The following is a 23585-nucleotide window of genomic DNA, read 5'->3' on the forward strand; positions in this document are numbered from 1 at the left end:
ACATTGAACTTCATCATCCATGACAGTGGCAAACACTTTAACAAGCCTACATTTCCTTGTTTTGTGACTTGTTTGATATCATTAATCAGATAATAGAACAAAGGTAATGCTGATAATAACTTTTTAAAGTAATATATGATTTTGGCATATGCATGAGGCATATACTATTGGATGAAAGTCTTTAAGGTATTATTTTAATAGTCAACTGGCAATAATCATGGTAGAAAATTGAATTTTCTGTGCCTTTCAGTCAGCTGATGACTGGAAATATGTAGTTTCCTCTAGAATATCATTCATGAATAACAGGATCTTTCCTTTTCATACCTTCACCAAAGAAGATTATTCTACCAAAAAATGCATAAATGATAAAGTAGGTACATGGGTTGGCAGTTTTTTATATTTTTCTGGTCACTCTATTTGGTAAAAATAAAGTCTGAGTTTCTCCCCCACACACACCCCTGAGTCTTCAGTATCTTCCTGTCTTTCAGGTATCTTAAGAAAATATGGATTCTTCCATGTCCTCAAAACTGTTCCATCTAGTATGGACGAGCTTTATGTATACTTGGTCTAGTTCAGGTGTTTTTCCCATGTTTTTTTCAGTTCTATTTCCACTTTCTCATGCAGGAATTCGATACTTTGTTTGAAAGACTCCAAATGTAGTGGTTCCATTGTCTGACAGTGAGAAGAATTTGTTACAAAAATCTTTACAGATCTTTTCCATTTTTCACCCAGTGGTTGTCCTCCTTTCTACTTTTACCCTTAACCATACTTTAGGCTGATTTTGCAAAGTTGTTTCTTTTTCCATGTTTTCTTTGGACATATTTTTCTCTCCATTGCTTCTTACTATTCTATGATGAACTACTCTTTAATAATCTCCCACGCTCCATTTTCTGTAGAATTTTACCAATGATTTTAAACAATAAACTGTATTGCCCTTGGCTGCCACATCTGTGAAGTTGGCAAGGAGATCAAATGTTACATGGCAGAGGTGGTTTCTCATCTCTTTCAGTCTCCTCATTATGGCAACTGATTTACAATGGCTAAATTTCTTTGGGACGTGTTTATTACTTGTAATAAGGTCCATTTCTCCATCCATTTCCCCATTTTTGACATCTCCATTCTGCTTAAAATTATCCAATTATAATTGTTTTAATTGCATCAAATACCTTTGTCTCATTTTTTGTTTGTATGTTAATTTTGAGCTTTGCTTTAAATGAGACAGATAATTTGGGAATAACCTGCACTTTCATAATGAGTCATTTCCTGTCTTGTTGGTGTTTGCCATATCTGGTCCCTCTTGATTCTCTTCTCCGAGAAGGCATTTATGATATATAGGCATCAGGCTTCTGTGTAAGTTATGATGCTCTCACCACTCTCATTTCTTAAGCTTGAATAATATTTTTCAATGTATTTTTGGCCATACTCACTATGTCCATCATTGCATTAAAGTCACTAAGTATCACTGACTAATTTAATTTGTGAGTCCTTTTTTTAAAAAAAAATTTCTATCTCTTCATCCTCTGCAACATAGGTAAGTATATTCATAAGCTTCAATTATTTTCATGGTGGTCTTTCTGAAAATATTTGTCATGAATGCAACAGTGGCCAAATGAAACATAAATTGATTTTTTCTTATTGCCAATAGACAAAGTATAATTTAGCTTCAGAATGAATAAGAATGTATTTCTAATACTTAACAAAAATTGATAGTTTATTCTTTATCTTGGATAAAAATTTAAAATGTATGTTAATAATATTCCTGTCATGTAATCTGATTGTATGAAATATACTCATCTTTTATACCACATAAATTATTTGAGTTAGAATACAAAAATTATTGTACTCTTAATGAGTTCAAAATTTGTGAAACTATAGAATTTAAACTTGCAATAGTTTTCCCATAGGTAATAAAAAGGGCTAAATACCCTCCCTTTTTTCCACTTTAAGATTTTTGAGGGGAAAAAAAAAACATATGTAGCCCACATCATTGAAATGGCACATATGCAATAAATTAAAGGGCTTTTTCTCATTAAAGAGATGCTTTATACATCATCTTTATATTGCTGGGTTAAGTGTTTACTTTTAATTACTCTTAATTTTTGATTAAAAAAATAATGAACACATTCATTTTGAAATACTGTTCTTAATGAGCAAAAACCACATTTACCATAATAAAATACTAGGCACATAAAATCAAAGTTGCCAAGTATTTTTAAATTTATCAACATTTTAAAAGAAATTTTAAAGAACAGATTTTCTTACATTTAGGCTTGTAATCCAATGAAAATTATTAAAACATGTGAAAACACAACAAACTGTTAAGGCTTATTACCCCTGCATTATTTGTCACTGAAGTAAAATCAATCACCTGATAACTGAGGAAATAGCTAGAACTCCCCATTTGGAGGTAGCAGACCTGGATCTAGTTCCTGGCTCTATAATGAGCTTGAGATAGGGCGCAAGCAATCTGTCATAAGCTATTTGACCTACAAAATAAAGATGATAACATCGACTAAGATTCCCTCCTCTAGGAAGAAAATACAAAACAACGCTAAGGGAATACTGAAAGCTGCTTTGGAAGTCTAAAACCTTGTGGTGTTTTATTTATTTGTTTGTTTGTTTGTTTTTTGAAAATGTCTTTTTGAATGAACAGGTAGTTTTCAGACAAAATAATCAAAGCTACCTGTAGTCATATGAAAAAACCGCTCTAAATCACATGATTAGAGAAAGGCAAATTAAAACGACTCTAAGCTACTACCCCACAGATTTAATATGACAGAAAAGGAAAAAAGTCAAATGCTTCAATTCTAGCTCTGCCATTAGCTAACTTTATGATGATGGGAAAGTAACTTAGCCTCTCTGGGTCTCAGTGTTTTAATTTGAAAAATGAGGAAGTTGAACAAGTTTTCCTCCTCCTCCTCCTCCTCCTCCTTCTTTGGCAATGAGGGTTAAGTGACTTGCCCAGGGTCACACAGCTAGTAAGTGTCAAATGTCTGAGGCCAGATTTGAACTCAGGTCCTCCTGAGTCCAGGGCTGGTGCTTTATACACTGTGCCACCTAGCTGCCCCCAAGTTTAGTCTCTTGTAATTCTAAATCCATAATTCTATGATCTTTGACTATCAGCAAAGGTTTATACTACAAAGACTTTTACCCAGAAGGTAATTTATGATTCATTTTCAATCTTTCCTGATCACTTGTTAGCTACATCTTTTATCACTTTAACTTTTTATTCTGTTAAATAAACAAACTAGTAGCATATAACTACAAAATAAAACGTTCATGCATGTAGAAGGGTAATCAAAGGAGTTTGCTGATTAACTTGATGAGCTGACAGGCTAATGAATCTTTGGGGCTTGGATTATATCTTCCTATGGATATGCCTGTGGTCAATCTACTTGAGAGGATTGGGAACCTCTACTGGCACATGACTATTGACATCTCACTTCATCTGAGGACATTTCCCTATGTCTTATTGATTGGGGATAGATTCATTGACTAGGGAAATTGTAGACTGATTGATAGTTATTATTCATTAGAGCCACTTCTTTGTTCTAGAAGTAAAATGTTGGGAGTCAGTTGTAGTATCATAATGTTTTAAAATAAATTTTAAGAGAATTGAGTAATTTTTTTTCTTTCTTGAGAGGAATACAAAATTATGGTGTTATGAACGTAGAGTATGACACTGGTCCCTGGATGAGATACAAGACTTGTCAGTATGGGAAGGGTATTTATAACAACTATTTATAGCCTGCCATGAATCTTTTATGTACTTTGTGCATTTGGGGAGGAGGAGGGACAAGACTTGTTATTTCTTTGGTATAGTAAGCTCCCAGAAAGAAAACCACTTCTACCAATTGAGAAGGCAAGGAAAACAAAATCCATTACAAATATGTAGAATCAAGAAAAACAAATTCCCACATCAGTCAGGAAAGGAAAGGAGAGAAGAACAGAGGAGAAATGCTACAATAACAGCAGTATTATAAAGATAAACAGCTCAATTACTTAGGAACTCAGATCAATACAATGGTCAACCAAAGGACTTGTGACATTTACTTTAAAAAAGACACAAAACTCTTTTTAACTTGTTAATTTTTTAAATTGTTCTAAAAACCCTGATCACTAAAGGAATGTACATACTGAATTTAAAAGTTGAAATCTATATATTTCAAAACCAAATATTTGAACACCAATTCCCCTTACCTACCTGCCAAGAACGAGCTCATACTTCTGTGTAAATAATATGCTATCATTCCCTGAACTATTTAGGTAATGATGAGCTCATCAATTTTTTCAACAATAACAGATATTTCTCTACTTGCTTATTTTTCCACTAGCCAATAGGAAGCTAATCAGATCAAAATGAATGTTTATTTGACATGAGGCTTTTTCTGACCCCTGAAAATGCTAATGCCTCCTGTCCCCAAACACAATAATACAATTACCTTATGTTTTTACACTATATGTATTTTGTTTGTTTTTTGTTTGGGGCTTTTGTTTTTGTTTTGCGGGGCAATGAGGGTTAAGTGACTTGCCCAGGGTCACACAGCTAGTAAGTGTCAAGTGTCTGAGGTCACATTTGAACTCAAGTCCTCCTAAATCCAGGGCCAATGCTTTATTCACTGCACCACCTAGCTGCCCCTACACTATATGTTTTGCAAATATTTATTAAATGTTTTCACTTGACAAGCATTTATTTTCTCCTCCCCCCATCTTCTCCTAGGGGGAAAAAAGAAAAACAAATACACATGGTCAAGCAAAGTAAATTCCCATGTGTCATCATGCTGAAAAGAATGTAATTTCCTTGGGTGCAAGAATTGTTTCATGTTTGTCTTTGTAGATTTAGGGCTTAGCACAGTGCATGACATATACTAGGTGCTTAACAAATGGTTGTTAATTGCTTGATTGTGTATAAAATCAGTCACTAGGAAGAGTGGTCCTGCAGGAGAGAACAATTCGCTCTAATGAACACATTAGAATCCCTCTTCAGGAGGACTTGGCAGCAGCTGTCATACAGACACTTACTCCTGGGTATAAAAACAGTGCCTGGTGTGAATCCTGGGTAGACCCAGCAGCCTACCCACCAAAGCTTTTCTGCCTTGGTGTGTTAATAAACTCCTTTTTAACATTATTTTCCTGAGTTTTGCCTCTTTGATCAGGATGAAGGCCCAAACATAGAATTTTCCTTTTGACCATCTGGTGACCCAGTGAGGAGACTTTTTGAGGGCCCTTCAACCTGACTATCACTGAGAGCAAGCCTACTCCATCCCAGCAGCAGGCACTTGCCTAATCTCAAGCTAGAGTGGACCATCCCCCATTGGTTAGCTTTAACTCCCCAAAACTCAGGAAGGATAAGGAGAAATAAGTGCTGGACCCAAACTGATTCTTTCTCATTTTGTGCATGAAGAAAAGGAGCAGCACATGTGGAAAACGGCTATTGGTGGGTATAGGCCCTTACCCAACATTAGGTTGCCCAGGAACAGAAAGGTTAAGGGAGAACCAGTACTGATATGGGGTTGGCACAGAGTATGCCTCCTCACTCCCCATTAGGCAAACTGTGAAAAGCTTGAGAAAAGAGAAAAAACTGTCAGTTTGAAAGGGAATGTCCAACACAGAGAGGACTCAGTAACCAAGGTTTATAATTATGGGTGTTTGACCAGACAAAAATAGAACTTTTACTATCAACTGCGCATTTTTAAACCAAACTCGAAAAAACTAGAGTCTAGGAGGAAAAAAATAAAGCTGTTATGAGACATCACAGAAAAGGTGTCTAATACTAAGCAGCGATTCTCATTGATTTCTCATTAGCCTTTTGGTGAGAGATAAGGAGGAAAAACTGAAATTTGATATTTCTGCCTTCACAACTCTAGTCAGGTTAGAGTTTGCAGAGATAAAGACAGACAAGAAAAGGAAAGAAATCTTTTTCCTGGTTTGTAGAAATGTATTATTATAAACTAATTAGAGACAAAAATTTGTAACAAGTGTAATCTGTTTACTGTAAATTTCCAAATTATGATTTAAAGATTTTGTAACTGCTAAAGTATCTTAATTGATTTTTTGGAGGTTTGACTAATATATGATTGAGAAATAAGATGAGATGGAGTGAAGATAAAGATTATAAAATGAAAGGTTAATTTCCAAGTTGGCAGGCTTTAATCAAAGTTTGCTAGAGGATAGAAAAAAAACTGAAGAGAGAAAATTTAAGCAAGTAGGGATGAGTGGAGGATAAGTAGAAAGCTAAAGAAAGCTGGAGTCTGCTTGTATGGAGGGTTTGAAAATAAAGAGTTTGGAGTTTTGGAAAGGCATTTGAGAATGGTGTTGAGATAAGGATTTGAGAAACTCTAAAAGAAATGCCTATAAGCAATTTCAAACAGTATTCTATCAAGTTATAACATTGGTCAAATGGAAACTCTTAGAAGTAAATTTGTAGCATGAAATTATTTGAGTAGCATAATAACACTCTGTCCTTGAAAGACCATCCCAAGGGTGTATCCTAATTCTTAGAACCTCAAGAGCACCAAAGCAGCGGGGATGGAATTGTGAACCTACCAGGTGAAGCCCCTCCCTTACCTTGGGCTTCCAGGTTTAAAACTGAAAAGCCTGGCAGAGGTGAGGGGAAGGTGAGACTTGAACTTCATATACTTTTTAAGGTATCTAGGTGGGGCTAGGTTAAGAACACAAAGGAATTGATCTGGCTCACTTGGTGATTTTAAAGGAAACAAAAAGGTTATGGAGAGGTGAGTACTCCCACAATTTTTTTTTTAACAGTAAGCTAACTGAAAGCAATGGGTTCTGAAATCTAAGGTGCTGGCAGCTAATGGCCCTTGGGAAAAAAGGAGGTTTTTAAGTTAGTGATTATACATTTTTAATGGTTATAAATTCAGATCTGATTTGGTTGAAATTTATTCTAAAATTAAATTATAATGTGATCTCATTTAAAGTGAGATGCATTCTCCTATTAGGATAATTGTGAAAAATCAGAACTTAAGGCAAAATACATTTGTAATTTGACATTAAGATAATATGCTGGCGGGGCAGCTAGGTGGAGCAGTGGATAGAGCACTGGCCCTGGATTCAGGAGGACCTGAGTTCAAATCCGGCCTCAGACACTTAACACTTACTAGCTGTGTGACCCTGGGCAAGTCACTTAACTCCAATTGCCCTGCAAAAAAACAAAACAACAACAACAACAACAACAACAACAACAACAACAAAGATAATATGCTGGGAAAATCCATGGATCAAGAAAACCTGAGTTCAAATTGGGTCTCAGAAATTTATTAGCCATGTAACCTCTGTTCACAGAAGTTTTCCAATCTGTAAAGGGGTTAATAATAGCACCTACCTCCCAGGGTTGTTGTGAGGATCAAATGGCATAATTGTAAAATAATTAGTACAGTACCTGGCACATGGAAAGCACTATATAAATGTAAGTAAATGTTAAGTATGTTGGTCTTAATTGCAATCAGTATAGAATGTCAAGTGTGATAAAAATGAATGATTTTCTATGTAAAATAATTTGGAAATATATTCACTGGACTGATATAGTGTGATTTGTATTAAGTTTGTTTCATGTTTTCAATACATGATATTGTATATGCTATTGTGTTTCTAAAATTTTACTTTTACTGGGAAATTTAGGAAACCATTGTATCAGAAATGCTGTGAGAAAACTAACCTCTCTTTTTTTTTTTTGTGGGGCAATTGGGGTTAAATGACTTGTCCAAGGTCACACAGCTAGTAAGTGTTAAGTGTCTGAGGCCATATTTGAACTCAGGTCCTCCTGAATCCAGGGCTGGTGCTCTACCCACTGTACCACCTAGCTGCCCCACTAACTTCTCTTTTAATCTGGATGCTGTTGGATTATGAATTGAGCTGTTAAAAGGATGTGGTCAAAATGTTTGAAAACTGGTAAATATTTAATGGGGTATATTTTGTTCTAAAATGGATCAATTCTTTGGCTATCACTTACAGGAATTATGAAATTGTATCTATTTGCAAATAGTATGTATTGAAGTTACATCTTTGAGTCAATTTAGCACCAATAGACCTTAGATTCAAAGATTTCAATTTTCCCTTAGGGATTAATAGGCAATACAAATTGGAGACTTACAGTGGCCAGAATTTTTCTGAGGTCTTGAATGAACTATCATATATTCAGTGTATAAATATGAAACTCCAGGAGGTGATTATTCTTAATATATAAATTAAGGATAAATGAAATGCCCTCATATTTGCTCATTGTTAATTGTTGTTGCAAGATGAAAATAAATAATAAATAAATAAATAAATAAGCTACCACTAAACTGTGATTAGTGAAATTTTGCTATCTGAGGTAAAATCTCATGTGACGGTAATTTGATATTCTTCTAAGTTTGGATTTCAGGTGATTGTCAGGATTATTAAACCAACAGTCCATTCAAGGAGAATAACATATACTGCCCAAAGAGAACTACTATAGGTGAATGTCTGTCCCTGGGAAAAATTGAAAGGGCAACCTTGCATAGGCAAAGGTAAGAGCCTCTTGACTCAGTTTTCCATTATGCTATTTCCTTTCTGAATAGGAAATTTTCCCACCTGATTAATTCTGAGCCTGGTTATGAATAATGTGGAATTTTTCTACATGATTGGCTGCCAAATATGACTCACGCCTGGAATCAATCATAGCTAGTTTTTTCTAAGAGAAATTATTTTATATTATATTAAAAACCCATTGTTAATTAGGACCCAGGCTTTTTATTTCCTCATTCAGGGACCAGTCCCTACAGGTAAGGCAGCCAGTTTCTGAAGAATATGGCTGATAGATGAGATTGCCCTAATTCTCAGGAACATTCTCCTTGATTTTGGGCAGGACTCCATCCAACTTAGAGACCTACCTTCTGTTTCTAATGGAAACAGAATCTAATCTTGGTGAATTCCTGTCCCAAAGCAATAAGCCCATACATTTGGACCCTTCCACTGGAGTTTAGGGTGACCCAACTCATGAAGGAGAAAAACAATCAGAGTGATCTGGATGGAGATGGTCCCCTGTCTAGATTGCTGGAGGAAGCCGAGTCTCCTGAGCAAGTCAAGTTCTCAGCAGGAGGAGCTAAAAACTTTTAGTTCACCTCCTCATTTAAATATCTACCAGTCAGGGCTGATTTCTGCTGTCTAGATTATTCCCTTTCAAAAAAATATTTAAGGCATTTAGTGTCTCCATTAGGGGTCTTTGGTTACAGAGAGAAACCAATGATCATAAATTGATTGATTATTAGCTAGCCTAATTAATAAATTGATTATTCATTACCCACAAACTCTGCCTCTTTGGTTTTTCATTCATCACATTCCTATGTTACATCTTGTGTCAGATCACTCTGTGCCCTTGAAGGAATACTCGTTATTGTCATAACCATAAGATCAAATCTACATTTGCAGAATATTCTATAAACTGAAAGCTAAGTTGTATATATTTTTCTATCATCTTTAGGATAAATAAGAGGAGATGTTAGATTTTCCATCCCATAGTATATCTTTAAATATTCTTTTGTGCTTCTGTGTAACATATCTATAAATGTTCACAGAAATAAAGAAGAAGGAAGGAATAAAGGAAGGGACAGAGGGAAGGGAAAGGAGACAGGAAGAGAGCACAAGCTTATGTAAACTATTTCTGCCATGTACTTTTGCAGGAAATTTCTCAGTGCTCAGGCTGCTACCATGTCTTTTAAGTCCACCCTGAAGATCTCTTCTTTTTAGCAATATGCTACCAAATGCAACTCTGCCATATGCTTACTTTTTTTTTTTTTTGGTGAGACAATTGGGGTTAAGTGACTTGCCCAGGGTCACACAGCTAGTAAGTGTCAAGTGTCTGAAGCCGGATTTGAACTCAGGTACTCCTGACTCCAGGACCAGTGCTCTATCTACTGTACCACCTAGCTGCCCTGCCATATGCTTCTAAAGGCATCCTATCCATACCCCAGATGCTGCCATTTCTTTAGTTTAGAACGTACAGTGTAAGGAACTCTGATCCTTTCAGAAGCTGTAAATAAACATGTGTGACTTCCATTTGCTTTTACTCCAAGACAATATTACCTTTTTCTATAGGAGAGAAGGGGAAGAAATTTTCTCCCTAATCCTTGTTGCTCTCCAGAGGAAAGGGTAGTTGGAATCCAGAAGAGAATAGGAGCTATTGTTCCATCTCACTTTCATAAATCAGAGAGAAAAGTGGTGCTTAAAAGATATGATGAAAAGAATGGTTTCTAAGAAACCTGGGAAGACATTGTATACACTGATAAAAACTGATGTAGTACCACATGAGCAATTTATATATTAAAAACAACATTGGAGGGGGCAGCTAGGTGGCACAGTGGATAAAGCACTGGCCCTGGATTCAGGAGGACCTGAGCTCAAATCCGGCCTCAGACACTTGACACTTACTAGCTGTGTCACCCTGGGCAAGTCACTTAACCCTCATTGCCCTGCCCCCCCCAAAAAACAAAAACAAAACCAAAAAAAAAATTGGAAACATAAATAACTTGGAAAAGATTTGACAATCCTGTTCAACTCAATGACCAACCATGATTCCAGAGAATAGATAATGAAAGCATGCCACCTACCTCCTCATATAAGGTGATGGCCTCAGGGTTCAGATTCAGACATACATATTGACCATAGCCAATATAGGAATGTGGTCTGATTTACTTATGAAGATTTCTGATGCCCACCCCCCACCTTTTTTCCAATGGAGATTAGAACAGTGGGAAATAAATGCTTTCAAATGAAAATAAAATTATAATTTTTAAAAAAGAAAAAAGTGGCTCTTCTAACAAAAGTCTGTCTTCCTGAATACAAATCAGTCAATCATTAGCAATTCCCCATACTCTCTCAACAATGTATGAGTAGGCATGCCTATACTCCATGAGAAGCTGCCTCTCAGCTTCAAACAAAAACCTATGATGTGGTGAGTAGAAAATCTCAGAGACCACCTAACCCTTAACACTTAAAACTGTAGGTGTTCTTTCCTTTTTCTAGCTATGTGAAAAATACTTGCCCACAGGAATTTTAAGGATGATAGTAGAGTAATAGCTTTTGAACAAATGATACCACTCTTAGCTCTATACCCCCAAAGCAGTGAAAAAAAGAGGAAAAGGACCCATATATATGAAAACATATTTTAGAAGTTCTTTTGATAGTAGTGAAAAAACAACTAGAAACTAAAACATTTTTGCTCTTTAGGGAATGGAGGAACAAATTATGACATATGAATATAAAGGAATATTATAGCTCATTGAGAAAGGACAAAATGAGTGGTTTCAGAGAAAATTTGGAAGAATTTTATAAACAGATACAGAATGATCAGAAACAGAAAAATATTTTATACTATAACAATATTACAAAGACACAACTTTGAAAGACTTATGTGCTCCGATGGCAAACTACAGTCCGAAAAAACCAAAAACTAAAACCAAAGTTAATCATGTTACCAACCCCCTGATAGATAATTTATAATATTCAAAATGCAGAATGAGACAAATGTTTTTTGATAGAACCAATGCAAGAATTTGCTTTACTTTTCATGTTTGTTACAAGAGTTTCTTTACTTTTCTTTTTTATTATTATCCAATGGAGAGGGAGGTGAGAGTAAGAAAAAAGAAATACTTATTGATTGTAAAAGTAGATGGTAAGAGTGATTAGATACAAATAAGTTAAGTTTTCTAAGTTATAGGCCACAAAAATGTCCAAAATATTTTTAACTCTAAAAAAATTTTAGGAAAAATGAAACTAATAATTTCATGAAACTCATGTCTAAGACTTAAAAAACTCAATTATATTTTTGAAAAATTATTCAACAATAGAAAAAGCTCTAGCATAAGTACCTATGAACTTGCATGAACTGATGATGAGTGAGATGAGCAGAATCAGGAGAATGTTGTGCACAGTATCAACAACATTGTGTGTTGATCAACTATGATAGACTTGATTCTTCTCAGCAATACAATGGTCCAAGATAGTTCCAAAAGACTCATGATGGAAAATGCTCTCCAAATTCAGATAAAAAAAAAGAACTGCTGAATCTAGATGCAGATCGAACTATACTATTTCTATTGTTTTTGTAGTAGTTGTTTTTCATTTTTGAGGGTTTTTTTTGCTCTGATTCTTCTCTTATTACATGACTAATGCAGAAATATGTTTAATGTTATTGTACATATATAACCTATATCAGATTACTTGCTGTCTTGAGGAGGGGGAGGGATGGAGGAAAATTTGAAAGTAGAAATCTTATAAAAACAAATGTTGAAAATCATCTCTAAATGTAATTGGAAAATAGCAAAGTATTTATATGGGAAAAAAGAAGTGCCTACTGAAATATAAACAGAAACCCAAAATATTTCAAGAGATCATGAAATGACATCGCAAAGAAAGTATAGGTTTGAATGCAATCAAAATACTTCAGGGATGAGATTATAAATATACTATGAAAATGGAAATTAATTTTGAAGAACTAAGACCATCTTTGAAATTGGCAAAATACAGAATTAATGAAGTAGAGAACACAATGAAAAGCTCATAGTGCATCTAAACTTAAAAAGAAATCTAAAGGTAATTCATGGAAGGAAAAAATCCTGACCTGGAAAACATAAAGAAAATAGAATCTTAGAATATGGGTGTGTGTGCCAGAGAATGCTAAAAAACTGTTAAAGCCTCAATTCTATATTTCAAGAAATCATTTAGAGAACTTCAAAGAAATATCAGGAATAATGCCCTGAAATAACAGAGGATTCATAGGATTCTGACATATAGAAATCCAAAATTTAAATCACCGACACACATTATATTCATATACCAGAAGTACAGATATAGGGGAAAAAACCTTCAAACCATAAAAAAAGCATCAGATCAATACATCAGGATTTCGCCACGCTTTTCTAGAGAAAACAACCAAAACAAATAAAGAACAAAGAATTTGTACCAGAACTTATAAAAGACTAAAAGCTACAATACCTCATCCTAAAATCAGCTTTCCCACAAACCTGAACACTTTTCCCCAATGATAGAAGGATGACCATTTGAAATTTTAGAGACAGAGAACTGCAGATAAAAATCCTCAGATGAAAGGACTCTCTCAAGCAGATCAGCTCAATGGGAGAAACATGTCAAGACAGATCATCAGTACTTAACGAATGTTGTTGTTTGTCCTTCATTCTCAAAGAGGACCATGATGTCAGGGTGATGTCATGATTTGAACTGAATTGGATTTAAGTGAGAGAGGGAGGTCACCAACCTCACTTTCTCCTCCAGAGACATCTGAGTCCAGTGGCAAGATATAGAACAGGAGAACTGGAGATGGCCCTGAATGTTTAAGGCAATTAGGGTTAAGTAACTTGCCAAGGGTCACACAGCTAGTAAGTGTCTGAATCCAGATTTAAACTCAGGTCCTCCTGACTCCAGGGCTGGCACTCTATCCACTGTGTCACCTAGCTGCTATTACTGATTTCACCTTTTAAGTGTCATTTCTACTTCCCCTTGTGGTATTTCAAATCCTATGATTTTAAGGGTCCAAATGTGGTAGTGCCATTGTCACCAATGGTGAGAACAGATTAAAACAAAAACCCTGGAAAATCTGTTCAGGTTCGTATCTCTTTGCTATCTTCCTTCCAGTTTCATTTGTAGGTATTCTTGGTATGATCTGGATTAATGGTCTCATGCCAAACTTTCTTCAAGCTGGATCTCTACTGCTTTTCATTCTTTTGTGAATCAATATTGTTCATAATCTACTATCCTTCATAATGTTTTGCAAATGAGCTTGTACTCTAAATCAATGTTGCCCTTGGCTGCCACATCTTTTTTTCTTGCTAGCAAGATCAAGAGTCTGCTAGCTGAGACAGTTTCTAGGATCTTCTGGCCTCTGTTGTGTTGACTATTTTGTATCAATTGGCTTCTCTTAGAAATGGGAGTAATAAGAATGAATGTCTGGGCAGCTAGGTGGCACAGTGGATAGAGCACCGGCCCTGGAGTCAGGAGTACCTGAGTTCAAATCCGGCCTCAGGCACTTAACACTTAACTAGTTGTGTGACATGGGTAAGTCACTTAACCCCAACTGCCTCACTAAAACAAACAAACAAAAAAACAAAAACAAAAACAAAAGAATGAATGTCTTTGCTTTTATGAATTTTCTATTTTTTGGAGTGATCCTCCTCTTGTTGATTGGAGAAGATACAATGTCTTCCCAATGTTTTCCTTGTAATGTGCTTCTGATATTGACTTTTGTTCTAAGTAGCTGGTAGTCTGATTGCAAACAGAGCGTAGATTCTGAAATGACTTCTGTATTTGTAATCAATTATACCTGGTGTTTAAAATAGAGTTCATTTTTTGTGATGTTATGTCCAATGCTTTCCAACCCATCTTGAAGAAAATGTTCATGGTATACAGGCATATGGTTTCAAAGTAGTCTATAAACCTTTGGCCTCTTTAATTTCTTGATTCAAACTATATTTTTCAGGGGCAGCTAGGTGGCGCAGTGGATAGAGCACCGGCCCTGGAGTCAGGAGGACCTGAGTTCAAATCCGGCTTCAGACACTTAACACTTGCTAGCTGTGTGACCCTGGGCAAGTCACTTAACTCCAATTGCCTCACTAAAAACAAACAAACAAACTATATTTTTCATATTTTTACCAGCCTTCTCTGGTTTCATCTTTGCACTAAAGTAACTGATTATCAAGGTATATACACTGATTTACTTTGGGGGATCTTGTCAAGTTCTTTATAAAATTTCTCTATTTTATCCTCTGAAATGGTTGTTGATATGTAATTATCTTCATAACCATTTTTAGCTTCCACTTATAATAAACACTGAAGGGCAAGATGATTGTGTCCCATAAAAATATGTTTCTTTTTACCTTTAGGCACACAAAGAAAACAAATCTACCAGCTCTTTAATTTTATGTTTTTAGTTAAATCTGTGAACCATCTCTTAGTGTAGAAGGATAGACATCTTGTCTTCTAGTTTAATTGGAAGTAAAAGAAAAATCCAATAATGATATGATTCATTTCCTCCATTGGTACATCAATTCACTTGTCATTGGTCAAGGATCTCATATTTGGACTATTGACAATTAAATTAACATTTATAGAGGCTCTAATAGATGTGTGATTCTTAGTACACTCTGATTTTTATCCCCCATTGTCCCTCCAATGCCCTTTCTTGTTCCATGGCTCAACATGGAATAGTCAACCTACTAGTGAAGAAATTCTGCATATTTAGGCAGATTCTCAGAACTAGTCTGTCATCATCATCTGTCACCAGAATAATACTTAGAAAATAAGGAAAGTAAATGCTAAAGGAATATGTCTTTGGATCCAAGATATAACTATCTGTTCTGGGGATTCTGAAAGTGATAGAAACCAATGATGAGAGAATTTGGGTGGGGCAGAGGGATTATTATTCATTGACTGTCTCTATTATACACAAAAAATTCTTAAGAGTATTTTTAAACATTAATAACTTCAGAAGTGTAAATCCCACAAACTTGCAAATGATACATTGAAATTTTGATTTTTTAATGTTTCTTATATACTTAGTTTTGTGAACTTTGAAAAATAAAATTTTAATTTTAATAAGATAGGGCATCCTGTCAATATGCATTACATGTGTGCAAGTTTCTGGATGATAATTTCTCAGAATCATTAGGGAGATTCTTCTTGACTAACAAGCTCAGTCATCTGATCTACCTCAATTAGACTTCTTCTTGTGGGGATCTGTCAAAACAGAACTGAGCCTGCATCAAAACCTCATGCTTTGAATGATCTTAAGGCTAGGATTACAAAGGCAATCCTTTTTAGTCACTGAATAACAGATGATAAAAGTTTTTATCAAGTTCAAAAATTGTCTAAAGCAATGTATACCACAACAGTGCTTAACAATAATTTTAATAAAAATCATAAAAATTTCAAAATATAAATATTTAACCTTTCAATTGTTGATTTTTTGTAAGTTTGTAGCATTTATCTTTCTGAAGTTATTAAATCTTAAAACTGTACTAAGATTTTGGGGACAAACTGTAAAGTCTTATAACCCAGAACTAGTTTTAAATAATTCAGTAAAGTGCCAAGAACTTTAATAAACAGTTTTATTTATGGTATGGTATGGCATGGTATGGTATGGTATGATATGGTAATGGTATAGTATAGTATAGTATAGTATAGTATCTACATAGAGTATGCAAACAATATGTGTATACATATAATTTCAGAGAAGACAACATTGAAGGAAGTTACATCTAACCTCTTCCCATAACACAAAGAAGGACATCCTAGCCAACCTCCATGACATTCCTTTGCAGCCAATGCAAGAACCCAAGAATTGAAGAAGTGGAGACCTAATTTTGGAATCAGTGAGTCTCACCTCACTGCCACACAGCTGAGATTGGGACATGTTGATAGTAGAGAGGAAATAGGGACTCACCTCCAGCATTCTCTTCAAGGTTAAGAGCTATTTCTACATATGAATAATCCATTTTATTGAAAACTGTACAAATTTAAATAATAAAAACTATAATAAACTCATGTAATCCAAAGAAACGTCCTAGAAACAGGAAATTTCAGAAATTAGATTGGCTTTGCATCTGATTTTCCCAATGACTTTATCATTACCATAAAAGAAGAACTGAATTTTTCTTCTTACCTTTAAATATTTTACTAGTTTCTGAATTTGCCAATATTCAGAGGGTAAATCTGTTTGTCCTTCCTGTCGATGATCAGGCTGTTCTTCATCCTCCTCACTCTCTGAGGAACTTTCACTAATCAGTTCCTCTATCTTGAGGGAACTCTTACTAAGAATGAAACAAAATAGATAAGTCAAAAAATATAACACACATAAACTTTAAGACATGAACAAGAATAAGTTGCAAAAATAAGGTACTAGCAGCTAGGGGCATTGTAGCAGAATGCTAACCTTAAACTTCACTTTCTAGGGTCATGAAACTCTTAGATAAAAACTTTGATATGAGTGAATATAATTGTATCCACAGGATATTTGTATTACAATCAGACTTGCCCAGGACAATGTACTGGATCCAAGTAATAAATATAATAAAACAATAAAAACAATGGGAAAAAAGACTCATAAAAATGCCTGACTAGAATTTTAGAAAAGTTTTTAGAAAAGTTAGATTTGTTAGATCTCTGGTGGTTACTGAAAAGAAATAGAAAAGTATATGCATATTCTAAGGTATATATCACACCATTACAAAAACTGAACATATACTAAGTGGTAATGAAAACTTCACAATGAATTGGGAGGGCAAGACACCAGGGGAAGCAAAGGCAAGATGGTGGAAGAAAGGCAGTGATTTGCCTGAGCTCTCCCCAAGACCACTCCAAATACCATCAAATAATGCCATAAGACAATTCCTAAAACAGAAGAACCCACAAAAAGACAAAGTAAAGTAATTGTTCAGGCAAAGTCAACTTAGAAGGTTAGCAGGAAAGGTCTTTCACACCAGGGTGAGAGGGGAGCACAGCCCAGGGCAGGCCACGCCAGTGTAGTCACAGCCAGCACAGCCCCAGCACCAGCAAACCAGGAGCAGGCTTTGGGGGCCACTGAATCAGCAGGGACAGCAACTGCTTCTGAAACTCATCCCACAGAGGGTAAGGGGTTCAAACAATTGGCCTAAAGGAGATTACAGGGATCTCTTTGCTAGCACTGAGGCAAGACTCTGTTGTTTTGCCCATCCTCAGATCCAGGTTACAGTCTTGGGGGGCAGTCCCAGGCCAGGAAGGAGCACAAACACAAAAGAGCTTGCAGCCACAATGGAGCTGGACACTCCTCATAGTTTCAGGGCAGAAAAGCAGGCCTGTGGTTGCTTGCATACCAGAGCATAGTGTAGGCCAGGAGAGTTGTAAACATATCTCTCCTTAAGTCATACACTTTGGAAGAACTAAAAACTTAAAAGTCCCCAGAAGTATCTCTGAAAACAGCTGCACAACCCCCCTGAAGCTTGGGACAGTGAACCCTCTACCCTGAAAGCAGTGCCCCACTTTAACAAAGAGTTAAAAATCAAGGGGAAAAGGCTGGTAAAAAGAGCAAAGAGAACAAATTCTGACCATAGAAAGAGACTATAGTGACAAGGAAGATCAAAATACACTCTCAGAAGATAACAAAGTCAAAGCTCCTACAATCCATAGCTTTCAAGAAAAATATGAATTGGTCTCTGGTCATAGAAGCGTTCAAAAAGGACTCTGAAAATAAAGTAAGAGAGGGAAAGGAAGAAATGGGAAGAGAAATGAGAACGATGCAAGAAAACCATGCAAAAAAGTCAACAGCTTGGTAAAGGAGACACAAAAGAATACTGAAGAAAATAACACCTTAAAAAACAGACTGGGGGGCAGCTAGGTGGCGCAGTGGATAGAGTACCGGCCCTGGAGTCAGGAGTACCTGAGTTCAAATCCGACCTCAGACACTTAACACTTACTAGCTGTGTGACCCTGGGCAAGTCACTTAACCCCAATTGCCTCACTAAAAAAAAAAAAAAAAAAAACCCAGACTGGGCCAAATGGTAAAAGAGGTACAAAAAGTCAATGAGGAAAAAAATGCCTTGAAAAGCTGAATTGGTGAAATGGAAAAGAAAGTACAAAAGCTCTCTGAAAAAGAATAACTCCTTAAAAATTAGGATTGAGCAAATGGAAGCTGATAACTTTAAGAGAAATACAATGAATCGGTAGGTCAAAGAACAAATCATAGAAACAACAGATATTTTCTTTAAACAAAATAACAGCATTCGCTAATCTGACCAAAAAAAAAAACAAAACAGGAAAAAAACCCAAGTGCCCCAATATAAAAAAAAGAGATAGAAGTTATAACAAATAAAAAGTAAATAAACTATTTGAAATTATTTTTCCTAAACAATGCCAGAAAAAATAAAATGAATGAATATTTTTTAAAAGTATTAAATAACCAGAAACAGCAAATTTAAATAACATTCTTAGAAAAAGACATTGAACAAGCCAAAATTTAACTCAGATTTTAGTAACATTAGCAATTTGAAATTCATTTAAAGAGATAAGGCCGTTACTCTGATATATGACATATAAACTCAAGTTTTTGTTAAGGTCCCATAACTCACTAGGTTCACATTTCAAAAATAAAACATACAGCTAGGTCCTGATTAGTCCAAACAATTCCTCTCATGAAGTGGTTGCATGTATTCAAATTCACACTATTTAAAGCACATAAAATATGGATATTGGTTACAGCCCAATGGAAATAGTGCAAATTCAAATAATGCAAATGCTTCATTCGATTCATTATTCCTACTAATTGAGACCTCACTACATTCTTTAAATCATGAACATAAAGACTTGGAACAAACATCTTAAGTTTTCCAACACTGTAAGCCTCTTGAATTTTAGATTTCTGCTATTTCCCCCACCTACTTATGGTGGAAAACCATAGTAAAGTCATCAAGATTACAGAATATGTTTGCAGGGTTACCACAAAGACAAATTTTGGCCCAACTGTTCTCTGAATTATAATAAACTATGAAGTAGTGGATTAAAACTAATGAGGTCTTATTTTTTCAGGAGTGCAGAAAAGCTAGTACACAACATCAAAATGAAATTGATTAGGGGCAGCTAGGTGGCACAGGGGCAGCTAGGTGGCACAGTGGATAGAGCACCGGCCCTGGAGTCAGGAGTACCTGAGTTCAAATCTGGCCTCAGACACTTAACACTTACTAGCTGTGTGACCCTGGGCAAGTCACTTAACCCCAACTGCCTCACTTAAAAAAAAAAAAAAAAGAAAATGAAATTGATTAAACAAAAAGAAGTATACCGTCTTGAAGAAGATTGTGTTTTTCCAGCTGAGGTTGAAGGAGATACTGATTTTGGCTTATCTGTACTTGATAGGATAGACTTTTCATCTTGGCTTTCTTTTGCTGACTCTTTTTTCCTAAAATTATTAATTTTATTATGTTACTTCATACAAATAGACATTTGATTTATTTGCCTAGCAAATTATATTTATCTTACCCAAATATATCTAGCTTCCTAGTATATAACTGTTAAGCATTTAAAGATAACAAAACTAGTTAAGATGTTTAGTTAGTATCTCCAAAGCCTAGCACAATACCTGGCATATGATATGTTTACTAATGCTTATTGATTAATTTATTGATTCGTGAAAATGGCTTTAAAATGGTAGGCCCTAGCATCTTATAAAACCACCACATTTTAAAGTTCTGGATTTTACCAATAAAACCAATAAATGCCTGGCAATCTAAGGCATTGCATAGGAAAGAAAGAATTAGGGAGGAAGTAAAAGGTCTAGAACATTGCATTCAAAGCACTAAATGCTTACTAATTGTCTACTATGTAAAAAGTAGTATGCTACACACCAGGGAAATTAAAAAAAAATAATTAGATAGTCTCTGCCTCAAGGAGCTTGCATGATACTGAGCAGATAAAATATGTAGACAAGTAATTAAATATAAAGGAATTTCAAGGAAAGAACTGGGTGTGGGATCAGGTGTCATATAAATGATAGCACATAAACTATACTTTGAAGGAAACTAAGGATTACACAGGGTAGAAGGTAAGAGGCAATGCATTACAGGTATGGGGGACCACTTTTGTAGAAGCATGAGATGGAATATCATGTAATAGAAGTAGCTACCTGGGTAGTATAACTGGAATGACAGGTACCCAAAGGAGAGTAGTATAAGAGTGGAAGAGGTAGATCAGCTACCTACCTAGAGATTTGGGAGGTCTTTAAAAGCCAAATTGAACAATTTCAATAGGGGTGAAATGGTCAGATCTATATATTAAAAATATTAATTTCATAGGAAAAAAAACAAAGAGGTAGAAAGATATGTGTTGATTTATGTTTCCCTTAAAGGAAGACACTCTGTTTTGTTATTAAAGTTTCATGGTCTGAAGGAACTTCTGGTTTTCCATGATTGCTCTGGGAATTTCAATTGCTAACTAGGAGAAGCTGCATTCACATTCAACATAAAGATTATATATACTTGTGGGAGGCAGCTAGATGGTGCAGTGGATAAAGCACTGGCCCTGGATTCAGGAGGACCTGAGTTCAATTCTGGCCTTAGACACTTGACACTTACTAGTTGTGTGACCTTGGGCAAGTCACTTAACCCTCATTGCCTCAGGGGGATCAGACATTGATACAATCAATACTTTTTCTTGCACTCAAAAATAGAGGCATCAAATTCCTCTCTGAGAATGCTGGAGACTTTTTAATGCTAGAACCTACCCACTTAGTGAGATTTAAAAAAAGTTTTCATGACCACAGTGGTTATATGTGCCTTTGTTGTATTAAAGAACATCATAAAAACCCTCATGTTTCAGTTAGTATAGAAATAATCAACAATATCCATAAGTACTTAAGCTGCCAGGGCATAACAATGTACTAATTGCCTAAAGGTGTCATTCACTTTACTCAATAAAGATGTGTATTTTGAAATATTGAATCATAGCTTACATAGCTACAGATTGAAGGAAATTTCTATTTAAAAGAAGCCTACAATGAAGATCTTTGTAAACTGAATGTAAAACAAAAAAAACAGATTAGTAGTGGGAGAGGGTGGGAAGGGGGAAGTTTCTGATCAATTTGATGAGCTTGGAGGATAGTTAGTCTTTGCAATATCTAATAAACCCCTTCCCATGGGAGAGGAGGAGCAAGAGGAGTAGTGATGGTGGTGGTGGTGGTGGCAGCAGCAGCAGCAAGAGTTGCTATAGTTGTAGTAGTAGTAGTAGTAGTAGTAGTAGTAGTAGTAGTAGTAGTAGTAGTAGTAGAAGAAGAAGAAGAAGAAGAAGAAGAAGAAGAAGAAGAAGAAGAATCTCAACTAATACTTTTGAGGGAACTATATAATCAAACCTGAAATTTACTCTATGGGATGGGAATGTCTAAAATATCCATAAGGCTATAGCTCTGTAGTCATCTCCCTTAAATCTACCAGGAATAATCAAAAAACAGATTGTTGGCTTGAAACCATCCTTCAGTACTTGTATACTTCTCAATGATTTCCCACCTCAAATTTTAACTCTTAGAATATGCTTTAAGATCCTCTACCACTTCTTCCCTTTCCTCTTTAATTATTTTCTTCACATAAACACCACCTCAGATACAGACTAACCTGTATACTTCTAGTATGTATTTTGTTTGCTCTCATCTCTAAGCTTAGTATTATTATTTCTTATTATTCCTCTAGACCTGGAAAGCTTTTCCCCTATCCCTTTGACCACCTCTTCTTCAGAACTCTCCTAATGAATCATGTCTTCTATGAAGCTTTCCCAAATGGGATTCACCTGGATCCAGTCCTGCCAGGATTCTTTCCCATCAGCACTTTACTAACAGAAGTTCCTTTGATTTACACTTGGTTTCTTTGTGGGTATTGAATCAATTTTATATATATTGGATTTAGCCTCTCTCCCTCCTTATCTTACTCCAACATGATGGGAACAGACTATTTTATGTTTCTTCTTCCTTTCTCCCTTCCAGAGTGCTTCCTACTGTGCTGAACAAATAACAAACAGGGTATTTTGGCAACAAGCTTTTCAGCTTGAATCATTCAGGAGGAAAAGATACCACTTTTTACTATGGGGAAAATGGTAATGTTTAGCATGTATTTCAGTGGTGATAAATTGACCAATTAATGGGAATTGGGCAAGTATGTGGTGGTTTTAGGATATAATCTTAAAAGACTATATGTTGTTGGCCAAGATGGCAGAAGAAAGGCTATGACTTTTGGAGTTCCTGACAAATCTGTCCATATACCTCCAAAAATGCCATAAGACAACTTCTGGAGCAGTAGAACCCACAAAAGAACAGAGTGAGACCATTTTCCAGCCAAAGGCGGCAGAGAAGATCTGCTGTACCAGAGTGAGAGAGGAACACAGTGTGCAGCAGAGATCCAGACCCAGGCAAGCCGCACCTCTAGAGCCTCATACTCTTCAGCATCAGTGGCTTCTTCTGAAACTCAGCTCATGGACTGATGAGGGGCTCCAGTGGTTGGCTGGGGAGAAATATTAGGGGGTTTCTGCTGGAGCAGAAATGGAAGTGCTGTCGTGTTACTCAGGAAGCAGACTTGAGTGGCAGTGGCCCAGTGGGGGAGGGACACAGGCACGCCAAGCTTTCGACCATAGAAAATCAGATTACAATCAGATTTCTGCTTCTGGGTTAAAGAGTAAGCAATCCCATGTTTACTTACAGGCCAGGCTGGTTGAGAATGAGCCTCTCCTTAAATCATACCACCTGAGACTCCCTGTAGCTTGGGATAGCGCATCCTGGAAGCAGTGCTCTATGTTAAGAAGGACTTAAAAGCCAAGAAATAGGCAAGCAAGAAGAGCAGGCAGAGAAAACAGTGGACCATCAAAAGTTTCATTGATGAGAAGGTAGATCAAAATACACCTTCAGAAGAAGATAACAAAGTCAAAGTTCCTACATCCAAAGCTTCCAAGAAAAATATGAATTGGTTTCAGGCAATGGAAACACTCAAAAAGGACTTTGAAGATAAAGTAAGAGAGGGAGAGGAAAAAATGGAAAGAGAAATGAGACTGATGCAGGAGGGTCATGGAAAAAAAAAGTCACCAGCTTGAAA

At 35.8% G+C, this 23585-nt stretch overlaps 1 protein-coding gene across 1 annotated transcript in view; it reads right to left on the reverse strand.

Moving 5' to 3' along the window:
• Positions 1-23585, reverse strand: part of ODAD2 (outer dynein arm docking complex subunit 2) — a 204246-nt gene that overhangs the window by 155687 nt on the left and 24974 nt on the right. The window contains exons 8-9 of the mRNA XM_043965032.1: positions 19802-19918; positions 16655-16802 (exon numbers count right to left, since the gene is read on the reverse strand). Of these exons, the coding sequence (XP_043820967.1) occupies positions 16655-16802; positions 19802-19918 (265 nt within the window). The remainder of the gene's footprint in view (positions 1-16654; positions 16803-19801; positions 19919-23585) is intronic.

The sequence above is a fragment of the Dromiciops gliroides genome, chromosome 5, assembly GCF_019393635.1.
Source record: "Dromiciops gliroides isolate mDroGli1 chromosome 5, mDroGli1.pri, whole genome shotgun sequence".
NCBI lineage: Eukaryota > Metazoa > Chordata > Mammalia > Microbiotheria > Microbiotheriidae > Dromiciops > Dromiciops gliroides.